The sequence below is a fragment of the Rhamphochromis longiceps genome, linkage group LG11 (genome assembly GCF_057381845.1).
Source record: "Rhamphochromis longiceps isolate RC_006_pf linkage group LG11, R_longiceps_female_GT1.1, whole genome shotgun sequence".
NCBI lineage: Eukaryota > Metazoa > Chordata > Actinopteri > Cichliformes > Cichlidae > Rhamphochromis > Rhamphochromis longiceps.
The window spans coordinates 22568893-22581078 of NC_140567.1; the positions used below are offsets into that span (position 1 = coordinate 22568893).

Sequence of the window (12186 nt, forward strand, 5' to 3'; positions counted from 1 at the left end):
CTCCGCTGAGATCGGACACTGAAGTCCGGATGGATGTGCCATCCAGCTGGACTTTAGCCTTTAATTATAAATGAATTGAAGCAATCACAGTGAGAATTAAAGAGCTGATGACACTCTCAGCAGAGCTTGATTTCTATTCTGAGCAACTCATTAAAAAAATTAGTCAGATATTCTTTTTGTTCTTTTGGGGCTTCAGTGTCAAATGATAATGCAATGCCGGCTTAAAAATGACTCATCGATAATATTAGGCTTGTTTTCCAGGACAACGTAAAAACGGCACATCTTAGAATCCATTTACAGCCCGCTCATATCTCCGTACGATGTTCACAGAGTCAGTTGTGCTAAATGTCTGTCTCCATGTTATTATAAGGATCTCCTCTGAACTGTGAGTATAGTGAACCTGCCGTAAAACCTCTAATATTTAAAGTGTGTTTTATGTTTGGTAAAAAAGAAGCAATTTTAAGTATATTAATAAAAAAACAGTTCACACTAGTAACTGTAAAATTGTGTAAAACTAAATTGTAATTAAGTAAATGCACGATACAAAGACTGAACGGGTTAAGGTGCTTAAAACTGTGTTTTTTCAGTCTTTTGTTCTTTGGTGTTGGCAGGGAGGAAACCCTCTCACGCACACAGTAAAATCTGCACACGTGGTTTATTTTGTGTCCGCGTTAACAGCCCGATGCGTTCTTGTTGTTTTGAACAGTTTTTACCTGCCCAAGAAATTCTCTGACTGCAATGTGGAGGAGTACTATAACTTCTTGAACAGCGGTGGAGGAGCCTGTCTGTTCAACAAACCTCTGAAGGTACATCATACTTTCAACCAAATGCTACATACGTATATAATCTATATTTACTGGAAAGTTCATTAGGTATGCCTTGCTAGTATCAGGGTGGACCCTCCTTTGCCTTCAGATCTGCTTCTTCGTGACATCCTGGAAACATTCCTCAGAGATTTTGCTCCATTCAAATGATAGCATAACTCAGATGCTGCAGATTTAATCAGCTGCACATCCATGATGTGAATCGCCCGTTCCATTACATTCAGCTCTGTGATATGGTGTGTTTTCCTGCTGAATGAAGTAATCAGAGATGCTCTTTTGCATACCTTGGTTGTAACAAGTAGTTATTTGAGTTACTGTTCCCTTCCTGTCAGCTGGAAGCAGTCTGATCATTGACCTCTGACATCAAACAAGGAATTTTTGTCCTGCTGTTCACTGGAGATTTTGTCTTTTTTTGACCATTGTCTGTAAACCCCAGAGATGGTTGTGCAGGAAAATGCCAGTAGATTGGGAGCTGTTAAAGCTCCATGCCACGTTTAAAGTTGCTGGAATCGCCTTTATTTTAATGCTCGGGTTAAATTTCAGCAGGTCTTCCAGACCATGTCTACATGCCTAAATGTAGTGAGCTTCAGCCATGTGATTGGCTGATTAGATATTTGTATCAACAAGCAGGTGAACAGCTATACCCAATGAAGTGGCTGGTGAGTGTATATATTAATTTAGCTCTTTATTCACTCAGCTGTTAGACCCTCCAGAATGCGGCAATGGCTTTGTGGAGCCAGGAGAGGAGTGTGACTGCGGAAACCCAGCGGTGAGTTAAACATCCGCGGATGAATGAAAAATACACAGATATATATACTGAAGGCTTAACCTTTATGATCATCCAAGGTCAAAGAGATGAGTTACAGCAAAATAAACAATCAAAGAAAAAGGGTTAACATCTGAAGCAGTGAAGTAAAGTCATTGGAGAAATTAAGGCAAAGAATAAACTGTGTTGAGAAAAGTTTTTCTTCCTTTCAGGAATGTGCAAAAGAAGGAGAGAACTGCTGCAAGAACTGCACCCTGACTCAGGGCTCTGTTTGTAGCAATGGACTCTGCTGCAATAACTGCCAGGTACTAAACCGGACAGTAGCAGGTTTTAAGTGGTTTTTATCTAAATATACTGATCTTTATAAACAGATATGGAGCTGCAGAGTATGGTGGATTTTTGGTTTAGTCACATTCAAGCAGGGTTTGGTTGCATGCAGACAAACAGTCCATGTGGAGAGCAGAAGCTGAAATACTATTAGCTACGATCTGATGGGGATTTAGTTTTAAATCAGCTTTTCAAAAATGTATCTGTGTAAAATCTAACAATGACTGACAAAACAGGAAGTGTTGAACTAGATATCCTTTTTCCTACATTGGAAGCACTGAAAAAATAGCCGTGGTCTCCGGGGATTATGCCACTTTCAGGCACTCCTCCGCTACTGAAACTGAAACGGAAACTATTTAGGACCATTAAATCCTACAAGAAAAGATATGGACATAGTTAACATTGATGGGGTGTGTTTTAGCTGTGAATGGGCAGACTTGTCACACACTTTACTTTATGATGGCAAAAAACGTTTGACTTTTTGTTTTTTTCTGCCGGACGTGGAATGAAACACAAAACCTTTTCCGATTTAATTTGTCTTGTGTGCTGATACAGATGGAGTTCAGGGGAATTGTGTGCAGAGATGCGGTGAATGACTGTGACATCCCAGAAATCTGCTTGGGCAATTCCAGCCAGGTGAGCACGGATTTTTCCTCCTAAACATCTGCTCATACTTAGATTTGCATCACTGTATTTTTGAGGCTTTCTCTATTTTTTGCAGTGTCCACCAAATGTGCACAAGATGGATGGTTACACATGTGAAAAAGACCAAGTAAGATCTTGATGAGTTTTATGTGATCTTGCATTAAAATGTTTAAAAACCTCTCAGCTGATTGGCATGCACTTTGTTAAGAATCACCTTGTTTGCCTGTAGGGTCGCTGCTTCAGTGGAAGGTGCAAAACCAAAGACAGACAGTGCAAGTTCATTTGGGGAGAAAGTAGGTGTTTTCTCTCATGTGCATTCCAACGCAAGGAGATCTAGAGGAGCTGCACAGAAAACACCCTCGTATTATTCTCCTTAAAATTGCTTGTGTTTCCCTCAGAGGCAACAGCAGCTGACAAGTTCTGCTACGAGAAGCTTAACATTGAAGGGACAGAAAAAGGCAACTGTGGAAAAGACAAGGACACGTGGATCCAGTGTAACAAGCAGTAAGCCAGTCGTCTGTGCCTCCTGTGGAGCTCTGGGTTACTTTCCTCTCCTGCTGATATGTGTTTGCACCTTTTGTGTTCAGGGATGTTCACTGTGGCTATCTGCTGTGCTCCAACATCTCTCCTGCTCCACGACTGGGAGAGCTGCAGGGAGGGCTGACTTCATTCTCTGTAGCCCAACACAGTGCCTCTTTGGACTGCAGGTAGCCAAAGGAACAAAAAAGAAAACACCTAAAACAGTCTATAATGATCATTTGTGATCTGTGTTTAGTCTATGGAATACTATTGTTTGTGCAGCACTGAAGGAGGAACGCTCTTAAAAAAATCTCCTCGCTTGTTGCTCTCTCAGTTGTTTACAAAGCACATAACTCTAGCATCAAGTAAATCCTTCATTGATTGTTAGAGACCCACCGAGCCAGGAAAACTACATTCTTCTAAACATCACAGATGAACTAAGAAACAGCAGCCTGCACATCACGCCACGTTTACTGCAAGCCAACATAGCCTTTCAAGTCACTCAGTCTTGTTTGCTCTTCAGTGGTGCTCACGTGGTGATCGACGGAGATATAGACCTGGGATACGTCGAGGACGGGACGGCCTGCGGCACAGACAGCATCTGCTTCAACCACAAATGTCTCCCCATCCAGCAGTTCAACTTCAGCACCTGCCCAGGGACGACTGACAAGGCCATTTGCTCTGGAAATGGGGTACACGCCAACAGCGAACTCATACACCAACGCCTAGAATTGATCCAATCATATAATATAATATAATATAATATAATATAATATAATATAAGTGTTTCCCACTTATAGTATTTGGGAAGTATCTATTTAGCTGCTGTCGGGGTTTTCTTTTTATTTTAATGTTTTGATGCCTGATTGTGGACTTGAAATAACTTGAGAAACATAAAGACTTGAGTCACCATATTTTGTGGTTGCAATCAGACCAACTTGAATTTTGACCCATAAAGTGCCCATAACAGACTTCGACAAATATCTAATTATGTTACATTTTCATCCTGCAGGTGTGCAGCAATGAGCTGAAGTGTGTGTGTAACCAGGGCTGGACAGGAGAGGATTGTAGCTTCATGTTTCCTGTGGCCAAAACCACAGCCTCAGTTTCAGGTAGACATTTTATCTGCCCTCTGCACCTGTTCCACTTGTTCCTGCCTCTGTCTCTACATCACATTTTCCCTCCAGTCATATTTCAGGGCTGCTCTGCACACTTGTCCCTCTGTAAAAACCCCACCCCTCTTCCCAACCTGCTACACCCGTTTCATTTCTTTCTTCATTGTCCTTCCACTTCACCACAGATATGTCATCCTTTTTGTTGCTTTTCAATTGTCTTTTAATTTTTGTTATTTTTGGGGGCTCACGTCTGCTCATTAAACCTGCTGCATTTGTATTCACTGAACCTTGCATGTCATTCTTTTTGTTTGTCATTATTTTCACACTCATTCTTTGTCGACAGGCCGATGTCTTTGACGGAGTGATTTGAGGTCAGATTTAGGTTCCTTTTTCATTGTGTTTGTCTTGTCTTTGATGTCATTTCCCGCTCCTCCTCGTCTTGTCTCACTCCAACTTCAGTCCCATCACAGTTAGATAATTACAGCCCTCATTCAATTGAGAAGCAAGCAGTTTTTATTGTTACCCTGAATGGGAAGCGCTTGTAGGTTCCCCCTCAGAGTAGTGTTGGAGGGTGACTGAGGTTTTGGTGTTTTTTTTCTCCCGTGTCTTCCTGATGAACTTTTCTTGCTAAATGTTCTGTGTTTTTGTGCTCTGCTGCACTGTTTTGTGGTTTGTGTATCCCCATGTGTCTGCATTGTTCCAGATACAAGAGACACACACATCTCAGTTAATACACATTTGGCTTCCCACTCTACTCTCTTCCTCTGTCTCAGGTATCAACAGCACTAACATCATCATCGGGGCTATTGCGGGCTCTATCCTCTTCCTCGCCCTAATACTGGCTGTAACAGCCTGGTGCTACAAGTGAGTCTACACATAGTTTGTGCATGTCTGATGATGAGTGATGAGTGGAAATAATAATAAATAAAAGTATGAACTTTCTGGATTGTTATAAGATTGCTGTTTTCTTTACAGGAGCTACAAGCAGAAATGCTACATCGAGTCTGAGGTTCACCGGAGATTCTGCCGGTTTGCACACTTTAACATCTTTTTCTTACTCTGTTATTTAAAGCGTGACTCTAAAGTGCATGACAGAGCTGCAGCTTGTTTGAGTGTGTTATTGTTCTCTCAGTAACTTTTTCTTTCCTTGTTTTGTTTTGTTTTTTTGCAAAGACCACAAAACCTGTAGTTAATACTCAGTCGTTTCTTTGTGCTCAAATGATCCAAAACCCGGAGCAAGATCTTAAATACAAATCTGCAGCGAGACCCTGAGGAAATCTGAAATATCCCCGCCCTGCATAATAACAAAAATGACCAAAAATGTTTTCTAATCTGCTACAAGTAATCGTCTTGCATTTAAATGTCATCTACATGAAGTTATATAATCAAAAGGAAAACTAAATATCAAATGTAAAAATATGCATTATGAGGGCCATGAGTCTGTGGTGGGCCCCGATCGTACTGCATGTGGCTCCAGCAGGTGATTTACAATAACAAAGTTTTAAATCAACAGACTTGTAATTCACTTTTTTAGCATAATTTGTAACATTTATAAATGGATACATTTTACTCTTAAGAGCTTGGAAAAGAAGGCAGATTGACTTCTTCAGCTTTGTAAAGATGGGTTGGTGAAGTTGTTTCATTGATTTTTACAATTCTAAAACAACTGGCAAGAAATAAACCCCGCTGGGGTCTGTCTCCTCGATAGAAGAAACCAAACGGCCACTCCACAAACGTCCTTCTTCCTTTTATATACATTTTATGGACATCCTTTATTTATTTGTATGACCTATTTTCATCGTTGGCAAGAAAAGGTTGTAAGAAAGTGACGAATATCAGGTCACGAAAAGTTGTTTTGAAAATTACCTTCAACAAGCCAATTATTAATGAGGTCAGAAATCTTTTACATTTGGGTTTTTTGTACCACTTCTTAAAGTAAAAAGCAAGAAGTAGCCAAAACACTCTTTGCATATTTATATTGCCAGTAAAAGTCTTTGAAATGCTTATGAGTGTTTTTATTATAGAAAATAGAGAAAACATACAGTGGGGCAAAAAAGTATTTAGTCAGCCACCATATATATATATATATACATATATATATATATATATATATATATATATATATATATATATATATATATATATGTATATGTACATATATATATGTATATGTACATATATATATATGTATATATATATATATATATATATATATATGTATATGTATATATATATATATATATATATATGTGTATATATATATATGTGTATATATATATGTATATATGTATATGTATATATATGTATATGTATATGTGTATATATATATATATATATATATATATATGTGTATATGTATGTATATATGTGTGTGTATGTATATATATATGTGTATATGTATGTATATATGTGTGTGTATGTATATATATATGTGTATATGTATGTATATATGTGTGTGTATGTATATATATATGTGTATGTATATATATGTATTAAAAAAAACATTTTTCCCTTTTTTTAGACATGAGAGTATAATGATGTTAGCCAACTAGACTGAGCTAGAACAAAAATAGGGAGAAATGTAAATGGGGGCTCTTAGTGCAAGCTTAGTGCAATAACTGAACAACTAATTACATAATGAAAAATTCAAAGCAGTCACCAGAGTAGAAGAAAACAAAATGTGGCACAGATCATAAATGGACTATAAAAAGCTTTTAATTAAAATATATGCAGGTGGCTGTTTCCTGTCATGGTGTTCATCTCTGCAGCATCTAAATGAATTCTTCTGTACTTCCAGGCAAATGCCTCCAGGTGACTATGTCACAAAACCTGGGGATGCAGATTCATTTTACAGCGACATGCCTCCGGGTGTAAGCACAAACTCGGGCTGCAGCTCCAAGAAGAGGTCAGCCTGCCTGTCGCACCTGCAGATTTGCACCCCGTCCTTCACTCCCTCCATCCCATCCATTTCTCAGAACCGCTCACTGTTTGCCTTCAGGTGTGCTATCTCACCATCACTCAGTCATTTGCTGGCAAGTGTGTGCGTGTGCATCACCGGTGTAGATGAGCTCAACATGTTTTCGTGCTTTCATTAGGTGTCTTACCTTTTTCTGGAAATGACCAAAATGCAGAAACCTGTGAGCATTTTGGCAGTTTTGCATCAAGTGCTTTCATCTCATGTCATATTCATCTGTCATGAAATGTTTTCATGGCTCATAATGATGACATGGCATCTTCATCTTCTGATTCATTTACCTCAGCCTCATTTTAGCCTCATTTGCAGCAGACTTGCAGCATCTTAGGAAGACGTTACTGAACTTTTTTTTTTTTTTTCCTTCTCTCATGTGACCTAGATCTAATGGCCTGTCCCACTCGTGGAGTGAGAGAATTCCAGATGCCAAACACATCACTGACATCTGTGAAAATGGGCGACCAAGAAGCAACTCGTGGCAAGGTAAGCGGTGCTTTTTTTTGTTTCTCAGGATGAAAGAAAATGAATGTGTTTGTTCAGGACAGGAAACAGTGAAAGAATCTAACTCACGTTCTGATCTTTAGGCTAAATTCAAACCACAACTAACAAACCAATTGTAGCCCTTCTCATACAGGCCTGCTTTTTCATTATCATCCCATTAAATACTTAGCATGTGAATCTAAATGTGCACTTCTGTTTTGTTTGTCTTCAGGAAACCTGAGCGGTAATCGTAAGAAACTGAAAGGAAAGAAGTTCCGTGCTCGCTCGAACTCCACAGAGTAAGTAATATTTGGGAAACTGATTAAGTTGTGATGTCAGTGAACGCTCTACTTGCAGATAGAGAGACACCGTAGTAAAAAACACTAATGTATCAGGATCTATTAAAGAATCAAGCTGACATTATCTTTATAATTTTCATTCTTTATTTTAGTAAATCTCACAAAAAGACCAAAACCAACAGTTTTTAGGGAAAAGGAGCAAATTTAGATCAGTATTTTCACCTGTGGATTACTGAATAGTTATATTTACAACACTGGCAGTCACATTGGGAACCCTTTAGTCTTGGCCAGACAGCCAGACTCTGAGGATGACAGTTTAGGCCAGCAGGTGTCTGTGCCAAGACCGTGCACCGGTCACTGTTTATGAATGCAGATACGATTTTATAAAGGTAATGAAATCCAAAGCAATATCAGAAGGTAGTTGATAGTTTCAAGATTACATTTCTGTGCTGCATTCCCTCCTTTGCTCTCCAAGTCAACTGTTTACTGCCATGTGATGTGACTACCAATGACCCACAGAGTCTGCATGTTCATATGCACATATACAGTCATATGAAAAAAAAGTTTTTGCAGGACTCTATGCACATCTGTCTGTCTCTCTCACAGCTTTGCCACTGCACACGCTGCAGGCTTGGGATCATTGTCCTGTTGCATGACCCAGGCCAAGCTTTAGCTGTTGGACAGATGACTCAAGAAAGCTTTGGTACAGAAGAGGTCAACCATGCACTCTTCTGTACCAAAGCTTTCTCGAGTCATCTATCTAACAGCTAAAGCTTGGCCTGGATCAAGCTCTGCTTGGCCCAAATCATAACCCCTCCACCACCATGCTTGCCAGTTGGTATGAGGTGTTTGTGCTGATATGCGGTGTTTGGTTTTCTCCAAATAAGGTGCTGTGCATTATGGCCAAACATCTCCACTTTGGTCTTATCTGTCCAAAGGACACAATTGAAGGAATGTTGTTGTTGATAAGATGCAACTCTGCAAACCTAAGCCATGTTGCCAACTTGTTTTTCTTCAAAAACAAGGCTTTGTACTGGTAACTCTTCCAAACTAGCCAAACAAGTTCAGTCTTTTTTCATTTGTGCTGTCATGAACTTTAACAAATAACAAGCTAACTGATGCCTGTTGAGTCTGAGATGTAGCTCTTGAGTTTTAAGCAGTTTCTTTGAGAATTACACTGTCTGAGCTCGGGGAGAACTTACTGAGACGTCCGGTCTTGGGAAGATTGTATTATTTGTGTATTAAAACACACCTGAATGCTTCAGACCATTACTCTGTGTTTGTAGAAATCATAACATTAGCAGGAAGAGACTTAACTGCAGTGCTTGTGTTTATTGTAACAGCAGTGTGCAGTTTCAGTATTGTGTGGGCAACAATTAATTATTATGACTTTTTTTTATTTGTGGCTTTTCATCTTTGGCCACAGTTAAATGGAGACAGAGAGGGTAGAACACGTATGCTCAATCAGTTTATTGTTGGTTTTGGTCTTTTTATTAGATTTGTTGACACTCAACAAATAAATGATAAAGTTTGATATTCTTGTCATTAAATAATTTCTGTAAAGAAAATGAAACGATGCTTCTGTTTGTATCAGACAGAAAAATGTAATTGTATCTCGTTTTGCATTGTTCACATTGACCTGCTCTATCAACGTGAACTCTAAGCTTCTGTTTGGCTTTTGAGGCCGAAGCTTTAAATCTTTTAGACTTTACCTACAGCCTGTGAACAAATAAGATATGTGCATACCTGCCTGTTGACTGTGAATGCACAGTGAGCTGTGTGCATCAGCTGCCTCCCAGCCTCGTATGTCGGTCGGTTTGTGCGTCTGAAGGTCTTGGCATAAGGAGTAGTGTGTAGTGCACATGTTCTCGATATAAGCATGAGACTGCCGGAGTGGCAAAGAAGCTATAGCTGCTTGGAATGATGAGACCAACATGCAACCGAGCCTGTAACACGCGACACAGGTGTTTGTGATTTTCATAGTGCCGTTTTCATCTGAAACCACACACAGGTCTGTCTGCCATCTTCTCACCATTTTTTCCTCAATTGCATCTTGTTCAGAATATCTTTGCTCTGCTCTGCTTTCCTAAAATATTTCCTCTTCCTCTCTCCCTTCCCCTTACCTCACCCCCTCACACTCGCTTATTTCTGGAGAAATTTCTGTCCGTTTCTTTTTTCTTCCTTTCTTTTCTCTCTTCTCCCCCTCACCTTGTGTTGTGTCCCTTTAACTTCCCTCCCCCTCAACCCTCCCACAGGTATTTAACCCCTCGCCTCAAAACAGAGTTTTATGATGTAACTAAATGGGTAGAAGATGTGAATAGAAACACTCAAGGACCTTACCTTAGGTATTACCTCGGACCACGTCCTGTATACCCCACACGCTTGTCTAAAAACTCCCTCACTTTTTGGTTTGATTTGTGGTTTGGAAAGGAAGGCTTAGTGCCAATCTGGTCTTTTTTTCCTTTCTGGAGACAATTCAAAGCTATATCTCAGAGAATGGCATGTTGCAACTGAGAAAAGGTTGCCACTTGTGCATAAATAAGGATGATAAAGAGACATTTTTAAACTTTACTTTTTTTCTTACAACTCAAGTGCTGAATTTTTAAGTTGCAGACTTTTATTTTCCTGCTTTATTGTATTGATGCAAAAACAAAGATGGCTATTACTGTCTGTGCTAGTGTAAAACTATAATCCAGTCATTTTTATTCCTAATTTCTCCTTATTCCCTTCTTTGCTCTCCTCCCTCCCTCTCAGTCTCTTGTTACCTCTGCATGTTCAATGTTGTTCCGTCAGTAAGTGTTTTGTGTTGTTCGGCCCTCCGCCTCGCTCACAGTGACCTCACGAGCCGTCGCGTCAGTGTGATGTCACCGCAGAGCCAGATATTTCGGGTGCCGCTCTGACATCATCATTGCGCTGTTGTGGCAAAATCTCTGATCGTGCCCAAGGTCTATAGATGGTTAGAAACACAAGCTGAAGCTCGCTAAAAAACCCCAAACATCAGTAAACAGCAAACCAACACTGGAATCTATAGACCTTCACTGTCCAGGCGCACATTTCTAACCCTCTCCCTCTTCTTACCTAGAGTAGAAACAGCCCAAAAAATGAAGAGACATGGAGCAGCAGGTTGCAGAACTTTTAACTGCAAACTGAATATTGAATCCTCTGTAAAAAGACTTAGAAAAGGAAATAGAACAACAGTAAGCTACAGAATGAATATGAAGCTGATCAGATGCCACTGTTTTACAGAAGAGACACGTTAAAGGTTTAAACACTTCAAAGTTCCTTCATGCGAGGAGAAAAAAATAACTTCTGCAACCTGCCGTCAAATTGCTCTGGTCTTTCCATCATTTTGGCCAACCCAGGACCATTCAGTCACCACGGTGCAGTGATGTATAGAAGCCGCTGCACACGCTGCAGGCTTTCTGCTGCTGTTTCACTGGACTGGACCTCTTCCTCTGACTCTTGGTCTTTTGTTTTTTTTTTACCCAGCTCCGGTCTGGCCCGCTGTCCCAGTCGCCTTTTCATGCTCCCGCAGATTGAGCTATCCCATCAAGACAACACACCAGCTAAGCTTAGAGCAGAAGTTACCTTTAGCAGCATGCTTTGTCCACAGTGGCTAAAGTTATTGTTCTGCAGCTTCTAGCTAAGAGTGTGTTGGCGCTTGCCGAAAATGCTGTGAGACGGTGAAGCATGAAGGGAACTATGACTGTGCCCACACTGCAGCCGGGAACTGTTTACTGCTGTGTAAATAAATACATATCATGCACAGGGTTTGCTCTTAAAAGCTAAACATTTTTTGCAGTGATTATTTTATAATTTTGTCTCTTTGCTTTCTGGTGAGCAGCTTCTAGGAGCAAACTCGCTATTTAGGAAGGTGAAAACTGAATAGGTGGAGCAGCTGAAGGAGGATGTTGCCCAAAGTCACAGATCTAACCTGATTTATGTATCTGTGTCTTTGGACATCTTAGTCCTACCCTAACTAAAAAAAAAAGGGGGCAATAGCTTTATGATCACGTCACATCACGATCACTTTATTTCTTTTCTCAGGACGCTATCGCCTGCCAAGTCTCCCACCTCCTCCACAGGATCTATTGCATCCAGCAGGAGGTACCCATACCCTATGCCTCCTCTCCCCGATGACCAGAGGAAAGCCAACAGGCAGAGTGCCAGGGTAAGTATCAATCAGAAACACAATACAGGGATTTCTGCATTTAATGGTGGTTGTGTGTGCAAATGAAAC

The 12186-nt window shown here is 40.1% G+C and overlaps 1 protein-coding gene across 3 annotated transcripts in view; it reads left to right on the forward strand.

Annotated features, from left to right (window-relative positions):
• The window catches only part of adam22 (ADAM metallopeptidase domain 22), a 70443-nt gene that overhangs the window by 55657 nt on the left and 2600 nt on the right, over positions 1-12186 (forward strand). The window contains exons 15-31 of one of the 3 annotated variants that reach the window (XM_085422949.1): positions 707-806; positions 1522-1593; positions 1803-1895; positions 2473-2553; positions 2639-2689; positions 2792-2855; positions 2961-3066; positions 3150-3269; positions 3605-3773; positions 4094-4193; positions 4970-5060; positions 5172-5225; positions 6994-7194; positions 7550-7650; positions 7880-7946; positions 10202-10291; positions 11994-12117. In XM_085422949.1, coding sequence (XP_085279075.1) covers positions 707-806; positions 1522-1593; positions 1803-1895; positions 2473-2553; positions 2639-2689; positions 2792-2855; positions 2961-3066; positions 3150-3269; positions 3605-3773; positions 4094-4193; positions 4970-5060; positions 5172-5225; positions 6994-7194; positions 7550-7650; positions 7880-7946; positions 10202-10291; positions 11994-12117 — 1684 coding nt within the window. The remainder of the gene's footprint in view (positions 1-706; positions 807-1521; positions 1594-1802; positions 1896-2472; positions 2554-2638; positions 2690-2791; positions 2856-2960; positions 3067-3149; positions 3270-3604; positions 3774-4093; positions 4194-4969; positions 5061-5171; positions 5226-6993; positions 7195-7549; positions 7651-7879; positions 7947-10201; positions 10292-11993; positions 12118-12186) is intronic. The other 2 variants (XM_085422947.1, XM_085422948.1) reach the window with 2 other exon arrangements.